The sequence below is a fragment of the Panthera uncia genome, chromosome B4 (genome assembly GCF_023721935.1).
Source record: "Panthera uncia isolate 11264 chromosome B4, Puncia_PCG_1.0, whole genome shotgun sequence".
NCBI classification, from domain to species: Eukaryota; Metazoa; Chordata; class Mammalia; order Carnivora; family Felidae; genus Panthera; species Panthera uncia.
Window position 1 is genome coordinate 66,227,967 of NC_064809.1, and position 20,256 is coordinate 66,248,222.

The 20,256-nt window shown below is 39.9% G+C and overlaps 1 protein-coding gene across 1 annotated transcript in view; it reads left to right on the forward strand.

Moving 5' to 3' along the window:
• MUC19 (mucin 19, oligomeric) overlaps positions 1-20,256 on the forward strand; it is a 101,018-nt gene that overhangs the window by 62,880 nt on the left and 17,882 nt on the right. The window contains exons 48-69 of the mRNA XM_049626671.1: positions 9-5,044; positions 5,227-5,344; positions 5,557-5,631; positions 6,148-6,201; positions 7,792-7,827; positions 8,894-8,947; positions 9,676-9,729; positions 9,875-9,928; positions 10,820-10,873; positions 11,566-11,619; positions 12,239-12,330; positions 12,541-12,554; positions 12,804-12,946; positions 13,208-13,261; positions 13,388-13,438; positions 15,224-15,268; positions 15,703-15,894; positions 16,453-16,506; positions 17,552-17,605; positions 19,071-19,124; positions 19,536-19,571; positions 19,815-19,868. Of these exons, the coding sequence (XP_049482628.1) occupies positions 9-5,044; positions 5,227-5,344; positions 5,557-5,631; positions 6,148-6,201; positions 7,792-7,827; positions 8,894-8,947; positions 9,676-9,729; positions 9,875-9,928; positions 10,820-10,873; positions 11,566-11,619; positions 12,239-12,330; positions 12,541-12,554; positions 12,804-12,946; positions 13,208-13,261; positions 13,388-13,438; positions 15,224-15,268; positions 15,703-15,894; positions 16,453-16,506; positions 17,552-17,605; positions 19,071-19,124; positions 19,536-19,571; positions 19,815-19,868 (6,432 nt within the window). The remainder of the gene's footprint in view (positions 1-8; positions 5,045-5,226; positions 5,345-5,556; positions 5,632-6,147; positions 6,202-7,791; positions 7,828-8,893; positions 8,948-9,675; positions 9,730-9,874; positions 9,929-10,819; positions 10,874-11,565; positions 11,620-12,238; positions 12,331-12,540; positions 12,555-12,803; positions 12,947-13,207; positions 13,262-13,387; positions 13,439-15,223; positions 15,269-15,702; positions 15,895-16,452; positions 16,507-17,551; positions 17,606-19,070; positions 19,125-19,535; positions 19,572-19,814; positions 19,869-20,256) is intronic.

Here is a 20,256-nt window from a genome sequence, read left to right on the forward strand (position 1 = left end):
AAGTTCAGGCACTACCAGTCCATCCACAGGAGGATCACAGACAACTGTACTGTCAGCCAAAGAGGCAGGGACAACAGAACAAGCAGCTGGAAGATCAGGGACCACAGGACCATTCCATGGACGTTCAGGAGCAACAGGACGATCCGTTTTAAGTTCATGGACGACTGGGCCATCATCTGAAGAAATAAGGAGAACTAAACCTTCCTTTCTAAAGTCCAGCACCACAGGAATATCAGCTACAGGATCAGCCACAATTGGACACTCACCTAGTGTATCTGAGTCCACTGAGCCATCATCTGAAGTATTCAGAACAACTAGATCATCAACTCGTATATCAAGTACAACAGGACTATTTTCTGGTGGGTCAGGGACAACTGGACCATCTGTTGTACGATCAGAAACATCTGTCCCATCAGCAGGATTGACAGGTACCTCTGGTCCATCACCTGGTATAGCAACAACTGGACAATCATCTGTAGGGTTGAGGACAACTGAGTCATTGGCTGGAAGATCAGAAACCACTGTGACCTCCATTGTAAGTTCAGGCACTACCAGTACAGCCACAGGAGCATCACAGACAACTAGACTGTCAGCCCAAGAGGCAGAGACAACAGAGCAAGCAGCTGGGGGATCAGGGACCACAGGACCATTCCATGGACGATCAGGAACAACAAGACAACCTGTTTTAGGTTCAGGGACAACCCTACCAACATCTAAAGAAATAAGGACAACTAGACCTTCATTTGTAAAGTCCAGCACAACTGGAGTACTGGCTATAAGATCAGCCACAACTGCACTGTCATCTGGAGTATCTGAGTCCACTGAACCATCATCTGAAGTAATTGGTAAAACTAGATCATCAACCCATATATCAAGTACAACTCGTCTATTTTCTGGAGGTTCAGGGACAACTGTAATGTCTGTTGTTGGATCAGGAACATCTGTACCATCAACAGGATTGACAGGGACCTATGGTCCATCACCTGCATTCGTAACAACTGGACAATCATCTGTAGTATTGAGGACAACTGAGTTATTGGCTGGAAAATCAGAAACAACTGAAACCTCTGTTGTTAGTGCAGGGATTACTGGTCTGTCCACAAGAGGATCTCATACAACCGGACCACCTGCTGAGGAAACTGGTATAACAGAACGAGCTGGTGGAGCTTCAGGGACCACAGGACTGTTCCATGGAGTATCAGGAACAACAGTATATTCTGTTTTAGGTTCAGAAACAACAAGAAAATCTGTTGTCAGTTCAGGAACAACTGTACCATCATCTGGAGTGACAGGAATAACTGGATCATCAACTACGGAATTGGGAACAAGTAGATCATCAGCTGGTATATCGGAGAACACTGGGGCATTAATGAGTGGATCTGGGGTTACAACAGGACCATCTTTTGTAGGATCAGGCATATCTGTACCATCAGTAGGATTGACAGGGACCTCTGGTCCATCACCTGGATTCGCAACAACTGGATCATCAGCTGAAGGATCAGGAATAACTGGAGTATATTCTGGAATATCAGAAACAACTTCCACCTCTGTTGTAAGTTCAGAGACTATTGGTCCATTTACAGGAGGATCACAGACAACTGGACTGTCAGCCAAAGAAGCAGGGACAACAGAACTAACAGCTGGAGAATCAGGGACCACAGGACCATTCCATGGACGATCAGGAACAACAAAACAATCTACTTTAGGTTCAGGGATTACCTTACCATCTTCTAAAGAAATAAGGACAACTAGATCTTCGTTGGTAAAGACAGGCACAACTGGAGTATCAGCTACTGGATCAGCCACAACTGGACTGTCATCTGGAGTATCTGAGTCCACTGGACCATCATCTGAAGTATTAGGAACAACCAGATCATCAGCTGGTATATCAGAGACAACTGGACCATCAACACGTGGATCTAGAATGACAAGAGGACCATTTTTTGTAGAATCAGGAACATCTGTACCATCAGTAGGATTGACAGGGATGTCTGGTCCAGAGCCAACTGGATCATTCACTGGAAGATCAGAAACAACAGCAACCTCTACTGTAAATTCAGGTGCTAGTGGTCTCTACAATGGAGGAATCCAGACAACTGGGCTGTCAGCTAAAGAAGCAAGGACAACAGGACCATTTCGAGGAGGGTCAGGAACAACTGGAAGATTTGTTGTAGGTTCAGGGACAACTGTGCCATCATCTAGAGTGGAAAGCATAACTGGACCATTATCTGGAATGACAGGAATAACTGGACCATCAGCTGAGGAATTAGTAACAACTAGTTCATCAGCTGGTATATCAGAAACAACTGGATTATCAATGGGTGGATCTGGGATGACAGCAGGACCATCTGTTGTAGAGTCAGGAACATCTGTATCATCAGTAGGATTGGTAGGGACATCTAGCCCGTCACATGGGTTAGGAACAACTGGGCCATCAGCTGAAGGAGCAGGGACAACTGGATCATTTTCTGGAAGATCAGAAACAACATCAGTCTCTATTATAAATTCAGGTACTAGTGGTCCCTACATAGGAGGAATCCAGACAACTGGAAAATCTGTTGAAGAAGCTGGGACAATAGGACCAACAGCTGGAGGTTCAGGGACCACAGGACAATTCCATGAAGGATCAGAAACAACAGGACAATCTGTTTTGGTTTCAGGGACAACTAGACTGCCTGTTGTAGGTTCAGGGACAACTGGGGCATCATCTGGAGTGACAGGTATAACTGGACCATCATCTGAAGTGAAAGGGACAATTGGACCATCAGCTGGAGAATTAGGAACAACTAGATCATCACCTGGTATATCTAGGACAACTGGACTATCATCTGGTGGGTTAGAGACAACTGGACTATCTGCTGTAGGATTAGGAACATCTCTCCCGTCAAGATTGACAGGGACACCTGGACCATCAGCTGGTTTAGCAACAACTGGACCATCAGCTAAAGGATCAGGGACAACTGAATCATTTTCTCGAAGATCAGAAACAACTGAAATCTCTGTTGTAAGTTCAGCAACTATGAGTACATCCATAGGAGGAACACAGACAACTGGACAATCTGCTGAGGAAGCAGGGGCAACAGGTCTAGAATCTGGAGGGTCAGGGACTACAGGACTATTCCATGGAGGATCAGAAACTACAGGACAATTTATTTTAGGTTCAGGGACGACCTTACCATCTTCTGAAAAATTAAGGTCAACTAGACCTTTATCGGTAAAGTCGGGCTCTACTGGAGTATCTGCTACAGGATCAGTCACAAGTGGACTGTCATCCTGGGAATCTGGGTCCACTGGATCATCAACTGAAGTATTCAGAACAACTAGATCTTCTGTTGGAATATCAAGGACAAGTCAACCATCTACTGGAGGATCAGGGACAACTGCACCATCCGTTGTAGGATTAGGAATACCTTCATCAGCACCAGGATTGACAGAATCAACTGGACCACCAGTTTTAGGATCAGAGACAACTGAAACAGCAGCTAGAGGATCAGGGACCACAGGACTATCAGCTAGCAGATCAAGGACAACTGGATCATTAGCTGGAGTATCAGAAACAACCAAAACCTCTGTTGCAATGTTAGAGACTACTGCAACATCTATAGTAGGATCATGGACAACTGAACAATCAACTGAAGAATCAAAGACAACTGTACAATCAGCCCTAGGATCAGAGACCTCAAGACCATCTAGTGGATTGTCAGGAATGACAGGATCATCAAGTTTTGGTTCAGGGACAACCCTGCCATCATCTGAAGAATCAAGGGTAACTAGACCATCCGTTATAGGTTCAGGCACAACTGAACCATCATATGGAGTGATTGGGACAAGTGGATTATCATCTGGAGATATATCCATCACTGGACCACCATCTGAACTATTAGGAACAAGTATATCATCAGTTGGTATATCAAAGACAAGTGGACAATCAATGGGTGGATTTGGGACAACTGGACCATCTGTTGTAGAATCAGGAACATCTTTGCCATCAGCAGGATTTACAGGGACATCTAGAACATTACATGAGTTAGGAACAAGTGGACCTTCAGCTGAAGGATCAAGGACAACTGGAATATTTTCTGGATTATCAGAAACAACTGAAACCTCTGTTGTAAGGTCAGAGACTACTGGACCATCCATAGGAGAATCACAGACAACTGGACAATTAATTGAAGAAGCAGGAACAACTGTACAAGGATTTGGGGCAGCAGGGACCACTCAGCCATCTTTTGGAGGATCAGGAACAACAGGACCATCTATTTTAGGTTCAGGGACAACTCCACAATCATCTGAAGGATTAGGGACAACTGTACCACCAGCTATAGAACCAGGAACAACTGGGCCATCGACCAAAGGATCAGCCAAAACTGGATCATCAGGATTACAGACCACTGAATCAATTGAAATATTAGGATCAGCTATATCATCAGTCAGTGATTCAAGGACAATTAGACCATCAACTAAAGGATCAGGGACAACTGTAAGATTACCTGAAAGAGCAGAGACAATTGGACCACCTGTTGTAAATTCAAGGATAACTGAACCATCTGTAGCATCACAGAGGACTGGACCATCAGCTGAAGGTTCAGTGACCACAGGATCAACATCTGGAGGATCAGGTACAACTGCCCCATCTGTTATAGGTTCAGAGACATCTGGACCATCAGCTGGGGCACCAGGAATAACTGGAATATCATCTAGAGGAGCAGGAGCAACTAGACTACTTGTTTTAGTTTCAGATACAGCTATGCCAGCAAGATCCAGGACAACTGCATCACCAGCTGGAGGATCAGTGACAGCTGGACCATCAAATGGAGAATCAAGGACAACTAGATCAGCTATTTTAGGTTTAGGGACAACTCAACCATCATCTGGAGCATCAGGAACAACTGTACCATCATATGAAGTTTCAGGGACAACTGGACCATCACCAGAAGGATCAGGGACAAGTGGATCATCAACTGGGATAACCACTGGGATGTTAAGGAATGAGGTTACCACATCTGAAGGCAAGTCAAGTTCACTGAAAATAGACCATTTATTGTAAGCAATTTTAATTTTGTTCAGATTTCTACTTTTGAACTATATACATTTGTCAGAATTAGAATATTTAGAACTCAACTTGTTTACTAAAGATGGGAGCTTTGTAGAACATTATTGTTTTGAAGTGAGTCCACAGACTTCTTAAGAAGTTTATGTTTTTATCCCTCCTGCTTTTATTTTTGACCAGGTGCAACCAGAGTGTCAGTGGGAGCTACAACAGGTTCAGACAGGGGAAGCACAGCTGGAGCATCAGGCTCTATAACCACCACTGCTGGGAAACAAGCAGTCAAGACTTACCTGGGTATCTGTTGGTATTCCAATGCAAGTTAGCTTAGACTCATCATGATAATGAGTTTGTTATATTAATCAAGCACCAAATATTTGGAGAAAAGATTAAGAGATATTCTAGGTTTAGTATTAACATCTAAATTTTAAATATACTTAAATAGTGGTAGGTTTGTTTTTCCTAAAATGAAACACATAAAGATAATTTTCAATTATCTCATTAATCAGGTACAACTGAAGAACCATATGGAGAAACTGAGTCAGGTGAAAGCATAACCAGTTTAACCACACCTGGAAAATCAGGTGAGTGGGAAGGGAAGGTATTGGCCCAGGTTGTAACACAAAATAAGGTTTCCTGATAAATCTAATGATGAATTAGTGTATTTTGAGTAGAAATCAGAAAATCAGATCCAAGTCATCTGGCATTTAGGACCTTATATTTTGTTAGGTGTGTTTACACCAGGTACTGGAACTGTAACACCTGAACTCAAAGTAGTTACATTGTTAAATGTCCAGGTAGTGTCCCCATAAAATAAGAACACTGCTCATGACTTTCTGGTGTTTTTTTTTAATTTTTAAAATGTTTATTTATTTTTGAGAGAGAGAGAGAGAGAGAGAGAGAGAGCACAGGTGATCATGAGCAGGGGAGGGGCAGAGAGAGGGAAAGAATCCCAAGCAGACTCTGTGCTGTCAGCTCAGAGCCAGACTAGGAGCTTGAACTCACCAATCGTGAGATCATGACCTGAGCCAAAATCAAGAGTCAGCTGCTTAACTGACTGGGTTACACAGGCGACCCATTACTTTTCATTTTAATTTCAGGTTTTACAGAAGCTGCCCCTGGTTCAACAACTGCACCAGAAAGTTCCACTACTGGTAAGTAAGCAGGGGATGTCAGATTTTTTTTTTTATACTTTTCATGCTTATTGGCTAATTAAAAATGGCAAAATAATTAGTAATAATGCCAGTTACATAATTATAGTGTCCTTAAATATATTCTCTCATTTAACTATTAGAATAAATTTTGTTATCTCATTTTACTCATGGGGAACTTAGAAAAGATACTACCTAGGGGCGCCTGGGTGGCTCAGTCGGTTAAGTGTCGGACTTCGGCCCAGGTCACGATCTCGAGGTCCGTGAGTCCAAGCCCCGCGTCAGGCTCTGTGCTGACTGCTCAGAGCCTGGAGCCTGTTTCAGATTCTGTGTCTCCCTCTCTCTCTGACCCTCCCCTGTTCATGCTCTGTCTCTCTCTGTCTCAAAAATAAATAAACGTTAAAAAAAAAAAAGATACGACCTAAATTTGTTCATATTTTACAGCAAATCAAATATTGGAGCCAATATTTTTATTCATTCTATACCGACTCCAAAGATTGTGCTCCTACCCACAATGTCCCTCCTCCTGTAAGGCAAATATAAAATGGTCTTTGATGATCCATCAATAAGACCTTGCTTTTAATATTTATAAAGCTTAAATTTTCTCCATTTCCAAGCTACAGCAGCAAGTACTAAAAAGGGGTTTAAAATTTTATATATAATGACAAACTGTGGCATTTGTCAATTCTAAAACATTGGCAAAAACTATAATACTATTGCTTTATAAATAAAAACTTTATCACTTCATTTCTTTTTACAATCATTCCAACTTATAGGGCAATTTTTTTCTTAACAATAAATGAATGAAAATGTATTAAAGACGATAGCACATTAATATTTAAATTTTTGGACTAGTAATATAGTACTTGAGAAAGGCATTATTTCTGTTTGTAGGTTATCTCACCGAACCTAGCTGTTCATGATGAAATTGTCCATTATTTAAGGAAAAGATTGTTTATGCTTTTTTTCTTGTAAAGTATTATGCTACACTTATTCTAACTACTTTTACAAAGATGGCTTATATAAATTTATTTTACAAACTAGTCACTAGAAAATAGTTCAATAATTTGATTCAGACTAAATTTATAATTATTCTTTATTCAATCTATGGCTATGTAAATGTAAATAAATTGAAATGTTTCAAATTATATATTGAACACCATAATTATATTATAAATTAATATCATGGCTACTAGGATGTGACTATTGGACATAGTATGTACTTTATTGTTATTGACAATAGTACTTTTGCATTTTCCAAATTCAAGACCTTAATCTTTAATTAAATGGCAGCAAACAAGAATTACATATGTGTAAATATTTTACTTGGGAAAAAGGCAATGGTTTTGCTTTCAGTTTGATAATTTGTAATTCATAGGTGATTCCTTACAGAGCACTTCGCAGCTTCTCTCCCAAGTGATCTCGCACTCTGACTTCAATTTCTAAGATCAGCCTCTATGAAAATACCATACCTCTGTTTTTTAATAAAAAAAAATTATATATGATGGCAGTTGAAGCACCAAAGGGATTTTTAAAAATGGAATTCAAGTATATTCTTTAATGGAAACATGAATTTAATCTTTCCTTTTTTAGGCTCAGATAAGAGAATTCCACCAGTATTAATTGTAGGTAAGTCAACATTAAAATGACAAAAATATGCTCTGTAGGATGTGGCTTCAGCATTTTTATGTTTTCCATTTGGACACTGAAAAATATATAAGAGACTGTGATATTCTTCCCAAATTATAATCTAATATAAATTAATCTTTTCATGAAAAATTTAAAATGTGCATTTATAAATATAGTTTGTTTTTAAGTTTTAGTGATGTCAAAATAGCTTGCAGTAACAGGTGAGAAAATATGAAATTGTAAATGTGCATTTGGAAAAAAATTGGTATTGCAGTAACTAGACTAGAGAATATAATAGAAATCTCAATTTTATCAGATTAATAAAACATGAACTTCAAATTAGATTCTGGTAGCATAGGGCTTTTGATTTTTCTATTCTTATGCCTTCTTAAATCATAACAAAGTCATATTGATTCCCTTACATAATAGTTAAATTCTACACCAGTTGTGTACAAATGTGCAAAATCAATCAAATAAATGAAAATAACTCTGAAATATGCCCCTTATTAAAAAAAGGCAGCTTTTTTTCTCAGCTTATTAGTGTTATTTATCACCTATCCTTTCCATGAAAATTTTTAGCTTTTATTGCATCCTGGTATCTCTTTTTAGACTTAACAGTTTTAAAAGAAGTTTAATCTTTAGAACATCTCACTTTTTCTCAATTGCTCTCATTTACATTCTTTCAGTACATACGTTCAAATGTTAGCTCCTTGAAGACAGGCTTTTTTGTCTTATTTCATTCACTGATATAAAATTCCTTTGAGGTCCTTATCTGATGAAGTGTTTGATTTCAATACTTATCCACTTGATCCATTAGATTCTCCCTTTGTTGATTAAGGACCATTCAACATGTATCACTCAGTGAGCCACTCAGTGCCTACCACCAGAGAAATCTGTTAAAACAGGCATTCCCAAGACAGGTTAAAGTTGAAATAATAAGAAAGCCATCTGTTTGGACACTCTGGACATGAAGTTTTTTGTAGGATTGTGGTGATTAAATAATACAAAATATCTCTTTCCACCCACCCAAACACCCAGAACTTACTGTTCCATTTCCTCCCTCAAGAGGTCACAACTTCCACAGAAAGTGTTGGCACCAGTGGAGGTGGATTCAGAACAGGTGAGAGGGACCAGTTCCTGTCTTCTTGTTACCACTAATTATGGCATTTGTAGGAGAGCCTAGAGAGAGAGAGGGTTTCTGGGGAGCAGTCCATATTTACCTTATTAATATTGCACATTTGGCCAACTAATTCTTTTTCAGTTTTGAACTATTTTTTCCTGAAAAGCTACTAATAACAGAGTCCACCATCTTAGCTGTAATCCCTGAAGATGGGATGATTGTACTAATTATTCTGAGAATTATTTCCTGTGGAATTATAAACCTTATAAGCATTTGAAGAGGGAAAGGTAAGAAAACTTTCTATTGTGGAGAAATGGAGAAGAGCTACATGGACCCTGGAGACATGTCTGCCCTATATAGATAGATGTTTGCTTTTCACAAGAAAGCAATGAAGAGTGAGATATTTTCCCAATGTCTGGGGTTCTGAGCACACTCATACCTTCTGTTGCCACTCCACAGCAGGTACCACTGTAGCATCAGCAAGTCAAGTCACTGAGAGTAAAACAGGTGAGCGTGACGAGACATAGAATTCTGGAAAAGTTATCTTAGGTTGACAACATTGTGACTCTGGCTTTGGTAATAAAATGGTGAAAAGAAAATACATAGGGCTCATCATCAGAGAAGGGCCAGAGAGTGAGCCAGTTAGCTATAAAGAAGATATACTTGGGTTACTTTTAGAGGCATGTTTTTAGGAAAGAAACATGAGCACTGCTGTTCCTTTGTTTCAGGCACCACTAGGGTAGCCCCTGGCATAACTGTTGTCCCTGGAAATTCTAACACAGGTGAGTCAACAAGATGGTAGGGAACTTTCCACATGTCCTCCCATAAGTTAGATGTTTCCTCTGGTATTCGTCTTTGCAGGAGTACCAGCTATCTTTTCCATGACCCTAAATATTCTCCAATTAACTCTTTCCTCCTCTCCATCAGAGGCCACAACTTTCCTAGGAGAAAATGAAACAACCAGAGTTGGAATAGCCACAGGTGAGTGCTGCTAATCTAATACCTACACTTCATAATAACTTCTTAAAACAGTCTTCTGAGCACCCACTGATGAATGAATAAAGAAATTGTGGTTTATATACACATTGGAATACTACTTGGCAATGAGAAAGAATGAAATATGGCCATTTGTAGCAATGTGGATGGAACTGGAGAGTGTTATGCTAAGTGAAATAAGTCATACAGAGAAAGACAGATACCATATGTTTTCACTCTTATGTGGATCCTGAGAAACTTAACAGAAGACCATGGGGTAGGGAAAGGAAAAGAAAAGTTAGAGAGGGAGAGAGCCAAACCGTAAGAGACTCTTAAAAACTGAGAATAATCTGAGGGTTGATGGGGAGTGGGAGGGAGGACAGGGTGGGTGATGAGTATTGAGGAGGGCACCTGTTGGGATGAGCACCGGGTGTTGTATGGAAACCAATTTGACAATAAATTTCATATTAAAAAAATAAAATGCTAAGAATTGATATAAAAAACAGTCTTCTGAAAAAAATCTACACTATTTATATATGTTATATTAAGCAAATTCAGAAAAAAGGACAGGACAGTCATTACATTGCCTCCTTATCTCCTGAGCTTGCAAGAACCTTCAGTACACCATCATGAAGTCAAACTAATGACAGATGGATAGGTAATGTGGAGGGAAACTTCCTATCTCTCCTCCCAAAGAAAGGGACATGATAGTCGAGAACTTTCTCAGTAAAATTATTGTAGAAAGAAATATTATACGGGGTATATATGAATTAGTTCTTGGAATTCAAAGTCTCAGGGTTATAGTTTACTGCTATATGGAAACTTTAGATTCCTATTTAAATCCCATAGTGGACAAGCAATTGAACTGAGTGACTGCTGCCCCTTTTTTTGTTTTAGGTACTACTGGTATAGTCCCTGAGAAAACTGTGGAACCTGGAAATTACAGTACAGGTAAGTCTGAAAATACATGCAAAATTGGGCCATTGGATGATAGATTCTGACAACAGCACAGTGCGTACTTTCCCACACCCTAGTCTTTACTCCTTCCTTCCTTCCTTTTCCCTATCAGAGGCCATGAATTCCACAGGAGGAAGTGGGACCACCCAAACAGAACTTCTAGGAAGTGAGCTGTTTTAGTGTGAGGCTTTGGGGGTTTTATCAAATCTGTTTGTGTGGCTACAGTGAACACCTGACCTGGGAAAGGGCCTTGCATTTCATCTGGGAAACATAACATGCCAAGAGTCACACACCTGGGCCTGCTTAGAAATTCCATAGCCTCAAGATATCTCCATATGGATTTCCAGATGCCCAGTGCTGCAGAGCTAGTCTTTGGATAGCAGAGATGAAGGCAACATGCTGGTCAGCCCCTGCCTTCCAAAGCCCCAGAGCTTTTACATAGTTTGCTGTTTTCCCATACCACTTCCTAGTATCTGTCACACTGTGTTATTTGTCCTGTTGATTGTTCACTGATGGTTTCCAGTTGCTAGAATATAAGCTGCATCAAGGGAGGGATCTTTGAATATCCTGCTCACTGATACATTCAAGGGCCAAAAACAATATTGCACATAAGAGATGTCTATAAATACTAGAGTAATGATAAAATGTATACTTACTTTAAAGCTTCACTCTATTTGCTTTAATAGGTACCACCATGATTTCACTTGGAGCTAGTAGAAGTTCACAGAGTTCCAAGCCAGGTATAATGGACTAAATAAACTCATCATATGAGAGTATTAGAGTTAAGGAGTGCTATTTTAAACATCTGACTACCCAAACACCTCAAATAATTGATCATCTGCCTTTTGATTCTTTTTTTTTTTTTTAATTTTTTTTAACGTTTATTTATTTTTGAGACAGAGAGAGACAGAGCATGAACGGGGGAGGGGCAGAGAGAGAGGGAGACAGAATCGGAAGCAGGCTCCAGGCTCTGAGCCATCAGCCCAGAGCCCAACGCAGGGCTCGAACTCATGGACCGCGAGATCGTGACCCGGGCTGAAGTCGGACGCTTAACCAACTGAGCCACCCAGGCGTGGCTTTTGATTCTTTTAGTCACCTCTCACTCCTGGGAGTCCAGGGGCTGGAAGAGAAACTGGGAGGGTGACATAAGGTCTCCTTCTGCTTTCAGTGGGATGTATGGAAAGGCAACTCCAGTAGAACAAGGATTAGTAGGTGGGTCAGGAAAAGAAATTGTGGGAAGTAACTGATGATTCATTTCCTTCAGAAACAAAGATCCTCAGGAAAGGTCTTCCAGTGGTTCAACGCCATATTGATCAGGGAGATAATGCTGTGTTGACCCCTTTATTTTTCTTCTTTTAGGTTTTACAGAGGAATTCTCTGGGGTAACTATTATATCTGGAAGTTCCCACACAGGTAAGTTAATAAGAAATAAATCTCCATATTTAACCTCATAATATAGTTAGTAGACCTGCTCTGAAAAATATCAACATAATTCTTTCCCTAATATCCCAAATCCTCAGACCTCATCGTTCATCATTTTCTTCCCTCAGAGGCCACAACTTTAACAGAAGGCAGTGGTACTTCTGGAACTGGATCCAGATGCATTTAGAATAATTAGCTTACAGTTTGGGGTTTAGTGTGAATTATGGCTCTCCCTGAAGTCACCTGTTGGGAGGTGTGCTCTCCTACAGAGTAGTTTGTATTTCTTTTCAGCATTTTCTTAGATTTCACATATTTAATATATGGAAGAGCTCTTAACACCAGCATCTAGCCTCACAGTGGCTATTTTTTAAAGATGTGCTGGTGATGTAAACCGTATGATAGGTTTCTCCTGTGATGGCTCATATATCATTAAGATGTCAGGGGGAGCTGAGGAGTATTATACACCTGGGAAGAAGTGAAAATGATGTGAACTCCTAAATAGGCCTGTCCTATATAAAGATTTTCTTATTCAAAGAAACAGTATTGATGCTCAGTATTTTCCTTGGGAAATTCATTTTTTTTTGTTTCGTCTTACGGTAGGCACCACTGCAGTACCGGGAGGCCAAGCAACTGGGAGTGTGACAGGTGAACACTTGGAAGAAAGCCACCTTATTCTCTGTTTTGAAATCATGGGATGTTTGAGGAGGTTGCCTCAACTTGGAAAAATTATTATTTTGATTGCTTTCTTAATGCTATAGGTCACAGGAAAGGTATATGATTCTCACTTTCATCAGGAAGCAGTGAAAGGGCCCCTTGATATGAGATACATCGAGATTTCCTTCTAGAGACAGGTATTCAGGAGATAAACATGAATCACTGTGATGACTTCAGACCTTTGTGTTTCAGGCACCACTGGGGTAGCCCCTGGTACAACTGTTGCCCCTGGCAGTTCTATTACAGGTGAGGCAACAAGACAACAGGGAATCTTCCACATGTCCTCCCACAAATTAGATGTCTCCTCTACACGCTCCTTTCTGTGGTCCTTAAATAGTTTCCAATCAACTCTATCCTGTTTTCTTCTCTCAGAAGCCACAACTTCTGTGGGAGAAAGTGGAACAAGAATGAGGATCATCACAGGTGAGTGCTGTTAAGGCACTAATGGTACTTTCTAATAACTTCAGTAAAAGGTCCTGACTGAAATATATCAAAGCTCTTGGGGTGCCTGGGTAGCTCAGTGGGTTAAGCATCTAACTTCGGCTCAGGTCACGATCTCACGGTTCGTGAGTTTGAGCCTTGTATCGGACTCTGTGCTGACAGCTCAGAGCCTGGAGCTGGCTTCAGATTCTGTGTCTCCTTCTCTCTGCCACCAACCCCCACCCCCACTTATGCTCTGTCGCTCTCTAAAAAATAAATAAACATTAAAAAAAATTTTAAAAAGAATAAGAAAATATATATCAAAACTCTTTGGATGTTCCATATTTAGCAGACTGGTGAAAAATTTAGCAGTTGTTCAATATTTGACATCAATAAGTTCTGTTCAGACACTTTAATTTTTCCTCTTTGTGCTCTAAGGAGCCTTCATCAGGGCATTATGGGGTCCATTACCTGACAGTTATACACAGGATGTATACCTAGGAGGTGTTATACCTGAATGTCCTGTGCACACGCCAAGTCTTTACTTTTTTTTAATGTTTATTTATTTATTTGTGTGTGTGTGTGTGATACAGAGAGAGAGAGAGAGAGAGAGAGAGAGAGAGAGAGAGAGAGGGAAAGAGGTCATGTGTGAGAGGAGCAGAGAGAGGGAGACACAGAATCCAAAGCAGGCTCCAGGCTCTGAGCTGTCTGCACAGAGCCCGAGGTGGGGCTTGAACTCCCAATCATATCATGACCGGAGCCAAATCTGATGCTTAACTGACTGAACCACCCATGTGTCCCTAGCCTTTACATTTTCTTTTTCCTTTTTCTTCTGTTAGAAGCCACAACTTTCACAGGAGGGAGCGAGATCACCCAAGGAGTACTGCCAGGCAGTGAGCTTTTCAGTGGAGGCCTAAGTCTCTCATTATTTCTCTGTTTGGGTTAAGCATGGAAATGGGAGGGAGTGTGAAAAAGGGTCCTACATTTTCCCTGTGGCCCTATTTGTTGGTTTGCAAAACTAGGGAGTTTCCCAGGTAAAGTCTGAGCCTGGCCCTGTACACAAACAGCAAAGAGAACGGAAGAAAGAAGCAGGCCACTCTGGATTGGTAGGTGGCAGGTGTAATAAGGGAACTTACCTCCGAGCCTTGTCCTGGGTGGCCGCAAGATGAGTAGATCTCTGCACCCACCACCAGAATCTTAAAAGCTTATGTGGAGATCTTAAGTGGGTTCAGTCACTCTATACCATCCAGATGGTCTCAATGACACATTTCCCTCTCAAGGCTGCTTCCTTGAAAACGGCTCCAGCTGTGGAAATGTAGGCAGAACATACATCCCATACTCTCATTTCCAGAGTCCAGCTCATAGGTCAATTGACATTCATGTCCTTTCAATGACCTCCTCTAACAATATTGTAGTATACCAATGAGAGTATATTCAAGTTATTCAGCTTGGGAATTACAAGCCTAGGCTGTCCTCTATGTTCTGACTCACAGAGGTGTTTTTTTTGTTGTTGTTGTTGTTGATTTGTTTTGTTTTTCTGAAGAAAGGTATGAGTGCATATTGAATATATCCTAACCCCCAATCCTCCTAATCCTCCTTACCCAGTTTACCTTCTCCCCAGGGCTTGCCACTTCCTATCATCTCTCTCATATACATGATGCTTATTATTTATTTTCTATCCTTTTTCACTAGAAAGCTTCATAAAGACAACTGATTATCAAAATGCTCCAAGTTACATCAAAGGTTACTACTTATAAAAATTAAAACCATGCTTAATCCCATCCTTAGGCACCTCTGGCACAACAGGTGGATACGTTCCTGGAAGTGAGGCAGGTAAGGGTGATTTAAAGACCTGCTTCTTTTTAAGACATAGTGAAAGGGAAATCCATAGCAACACATCCATCCCAGTTTGACCTGAGAAATACAATGCTGTGAAGTTGTTCATTTTCAATTTTATTCATAGTCTTCAGGAAGGAGCTTCAGTGCTTTAGGGCCACATTAATGATTCTAAGATGAACTGGGAGTGTGAAATGCTCTACTACTCTGTTTACCTTTTTGCAATTTAGGTACCACTGGAGAATTGTCTGGAACAACCATTACATCTGGAAGTTCTAACACAGATAGGTTAACAAGGAAGAAATTTCGCTTATTTAATCTCAGATGTCATGATCTCGCTTTCAGGGCTGTTATAATAAAGAAATAGCACAATATATTTTCCCAATATTTCAAATTCCCAGATTTCATCATTCTCCTATTTCTTTCTTCAGAGCCCACAACTTCCACAGAAATGACTGGAACTGGAGCCCAAACAGGTGAGCATGAAGAGCCCATGATTTGGGGGTCAACAGATTTAGGACTGTCTCAGGTTTCCTTTGGAGACTTTGCATTTAATTTAGGGGTATTGCAAGTGAGTCAAAATAGGTTTAATAGTAGGGATAAAAATCTTTTTGAAAATCTATAAATTCCAGCACTGAGTTTCATTGCTCTAAGTCTGAAGATATGATGGGATTTCTCCATTGGTATTGCAAATAGAACCAGAAAGTTTTCCCTTTTTTGTGAATTCCTTCTAGTAATTTAAATTGGCTGAAATAAACACAGAATGATTTCTGACCTATGGAAGTCTTTATCTAAACCTCAAAATTCCAGTGTGTTAATGGTTTACCCTAATCATCCCTAAGTTTATATAAGGCAGAATATCTCTCCCCACCCCCATCTCTTTTCTCCTCCTCAGGAGTCCAGACTACCATACCAGGTAGCCAGATCTCTGACATTTAAACATGTAAGCATGAGAAAATGTGAATATCTCCCTGATATTTACCAATATTCAGAATGAGAATTATAATGTGAAACAGCTTTTTTTTTTTCTTTTGGAAAGAAATGTTCTTGTGAAAAGATATATGAGGAACCCTAGAATAAGCCTTCTATGAATTAAAAGAAGCTTGTAACATTTTTCTTCTTAGCTTTTCTTTTAATGTAAAGGAAATAACATATCAATCCCTTCCCTTTTGCGATTCTAGGTACCAGTGGAGTAGTCTCTGGCACAACTATTAAATCTGGAAGATCCAGTGTTGGTAAGTGAATGTATTCAGAGACAATCATTCCTTGTCTAACATCAAGCAGAAATATGTCACCCCAAACATACTTTCTACTTTCCTAATTTTTTGTTTCCAGAGGCCAAAGCTTCCTTAGAAAGCATCAGAGACCCTGTGATGAAATCAATGAGAATTAGGAGTGCCAGATGTTAGCATTGCCATTGATTACAATCATGAGTTTGCCTCTGGATCAGAAAGATTGTTATACAGGAAGGGCAGGTCCTCCATCGCACACCCAGCCAATGGTGCTATTGATTCAGACTCCTCTGCTGGTTTCTGGACAACCCTTTTCCAGTGCCTGGCCATGTGGTGTGGATTTCTGAATAGGGTGGTGGTAGTAGTAGTTTCCTGGAAGATTAACCCACTGGACATGATTGATGTTATTGCAGAATCGGCAGGAGTCAACACTGTCCCAAAAGCTTCTATCTCAGGCAAGTAGATGACTAAAATGAAAGTAGAAATTTTTTGCCTCCCATTTGACTTTTTATCTTGAACTTTAAAGTCTAAGTTGCTTAATGACTGGTTGCCTCGGAGGTTGATTAAAGTGATAACATACACAAAATATTTTTCCTACTTCCAACCATTAAGAACTACCTCTGGAGTATCAATCAAGTCGCTAAAAGTAAAACAGGTAAACATGGTGAAAAACTCTTCTGTTCCCAGTTGAAAATAGTGTAATATTTGCTAAGTAAGCCTACTAGAAGATAGACTTCTTAAGGGAAAAAAAGTCTTCATTTATTTTATTTATTGGTGAATTTCTAGTATTCAACAGACTCAATAAATATTTTTGAATGAATGAAATAATTGATACATGGGAAAAATTACACGATTCAGTCCAGGAGCAGAAAGGCATGCTCATAGAGCTTCCATATGGACAAAATAGTCTCTATGAATGGTCCTTCCTGGAGTTGTCCATGTGTAATATAACTGAAGATACAGCCCTGGAAATATACACTTACTTTATACTCAGATTGCCTCAATGCAGAACATTCTCTGTGATGATCCCATGACATTCTTATTTCAGGTACCATTGGTGTGGCCTCAAGTACAACTGTTGCACCTGGAAGTTCCCATACTGGTAGGTTAACAAGTGGGGAAGAAAGCATCTTTCTTAAAAATAAGGTGAAAAAATGTCTTTCACATGGATCTTCTCATGTAAGAGCACCACACCATATTTTCTTTTCTTCCTAAATACTCAACCTTTATCTGTTTCTTCTTTTTTTCTTCTAGAAGCCATACTACTACTAGAGTCTGTTAGGAAACAGATGGAAATTAGTGTGTGTGGGTGTAGGTGTGTTTGTGTGGCAGGGGGGACTTTGGTTGATTATAAATTACTTTTTTGTTTCTTAGTAGGATAATTTCTTGAGGAGGGGCTTTTAAGGAACTTACATCTAAGATCAACAGTGTTTTCCTTTTTTACTTGATTTTGAATCAGTTGGGGCAGATTTTTGAAATATCTTCATTTTCATGGTCCAGCCTCCCTGAATATGGGAGTGAAAGTGATAATTGTCTAGGGAGTTTTCTTTTTCTATTTGTCATCTTAAGTATCACCATGATATTAGCTGATGGAAAGATAGTGGCAGAGCGTTTTATTTCAGGTAAACAGAAGGCCACAACAAACACAGAAAATTTATCTCTATTCATTATGTTCTTCTTTGAGCATAGAAGTAACTGAAATGTGCAGTGGTTATCCCAGTAACTATCTATCTTCATGCTTAAGTTTTAAAAATTTTCATTCTCATAGGAGCTACTACAGAAGTATCCATAAATAAAGGAACTGGAAGCACATTAGGTGGCTCCGGTGGGAAGCGGATCAGAAGAACAAGAGGCAGAATATGAATAACCCTTGTTTTTCTGCCATTAAATCTCAGAAAAGGGGACTTCTCTGTTGAGGAATTTCTATCTTCATTTGATTTGGGAATAAAACTATGCATAAGAGAACAGAAATAATTTATCACCAGTTGAAAAGGCCCACAAGATAAGCAGAATTCCCACCCCCAACTCCATGAGGGGAAAAGCCACCCTTCTTGCTGTAGGTACCCCTAGGGTATCTTCTGGCACTACACTTGCACCAGGGAGTTCAAATACAGGTGAGCCAGCCAGCTGAAGAGAGTCTTCCACAGGAAAACTTCTAGTAGTAAAGTATCTCTCATGGTACAGTGGCCCAGAAAAGTACATAATTAACTTGCCTCAGAACACTAAATCCTCAAAATAAGTCAGTCAGAGAAAGACAGAAAACATATGTTTTCACTCATATGTGGATCTTGAGAAACTTAACAGAAGACCATGGGGGAAGGGAAGGGGAAAAAAACAGTTACAAATAGAGAGGGAGGGAGGCAAACCATAAGAGACTCTTAAATACAGAGAACTGAGGGATGATGGAGGGTGGGGGAGAGGGGAAAGTGGGTGATGGGCATTGAGAAGGGCACTTGTTGGGATAAGCACTGGGTGTTTTATATAAGCTAATTTGACAATAAATTATATTTAAAAAAAACATTAAATCCTCTTCACCTCACATTTTTTCTACCTTTCCTCTGTCTTAGAAGCTACAACACTCCCTGGAGGCAGTGGAAGCACAGGAGTTGAAATTAATACAGGTGAGTTCATAAGCTTCCTAACCTTGCCACTTTTCACATACAAGCGCAGCAATAACAATTAACAGTTTCAAGCTCTAAGTATGTGCCAGGCATTATCCTACACCCTTCTTGCTATTATTTTAAACCTTACCCCAAACTGAGGTACAATCATTTTCACAGATGAGGAAACATGGCTTAGAGATATGAATCAACTTGCCCAACGTCATACAGCAAACAAACAGGCTTCAACTCAGGCAGTCTGGTTCAGAAGTCTAACCTCTTAATCATGATACTATATTACTACTACATTATATCACTAGATTTCTTTGTCACATGTCTAAACATTTCTAGAACATTAAAATTTCTATAACATCAGTACTTCACCCAAACGTAAATTTAATTGGTGATCAATCCTGTTGTTTCTTCTTCTAGGGGGATCCAGTAGCCAAGTCCCTGGCATTCAAACAGGTAAATAAAGGAAAAATACCTTTGTCTTGAGACTCTCCACCACTATCCCACATTGTGCTCTCCCACCACTATTTTGGGAATGAAACATTAGAAAGTGCACAAAACAACTCTGAAACAAGCTATTGCCAAAAATAATCTTTTTTGCATAATAAAGAAGTTGTGAGCTTCCCCACCCTTTTCTATAATATGCTTTTCTTATAGGAGTAAAGTTCACATGATCATATCATTCTATTGTGCTTTCAGGTACTATTGGAGTGACCCCAGAAAGTACCATCTCACCCAGAATTTCCAACACAGGTAAGCCAACGAGGAAGGATGTGCTATAATTTCTTTCTTGGGACTAGCTCTGGAGGAATAACATGTGATTCTTTTTTATGACTTTACATTAGCCATCACTACTTTCTTTTCACTGTCAGAAGCTACAACTTCCATTACAAGGAAGTATAACCAGTGAAAGTGGAATTGGTAACTTCTTTTTAAAAATATATTTATTTATTTTGAGACAGAGAGAGAGTGTGAGTGAGAAAGCATGGGCATGAGTGGGGGAGGGTCAGAGAGAGAGAGAGAAGGGAGGGAGGAGAGAATCCCAGGCAAGCTCCATGCTCCATGTTGAGCCCAACACGGGGCTCAATCTCACTACCTTGATATCAGAACCTGAGCCAAAATCAAGAGCCAGACGCTTAAC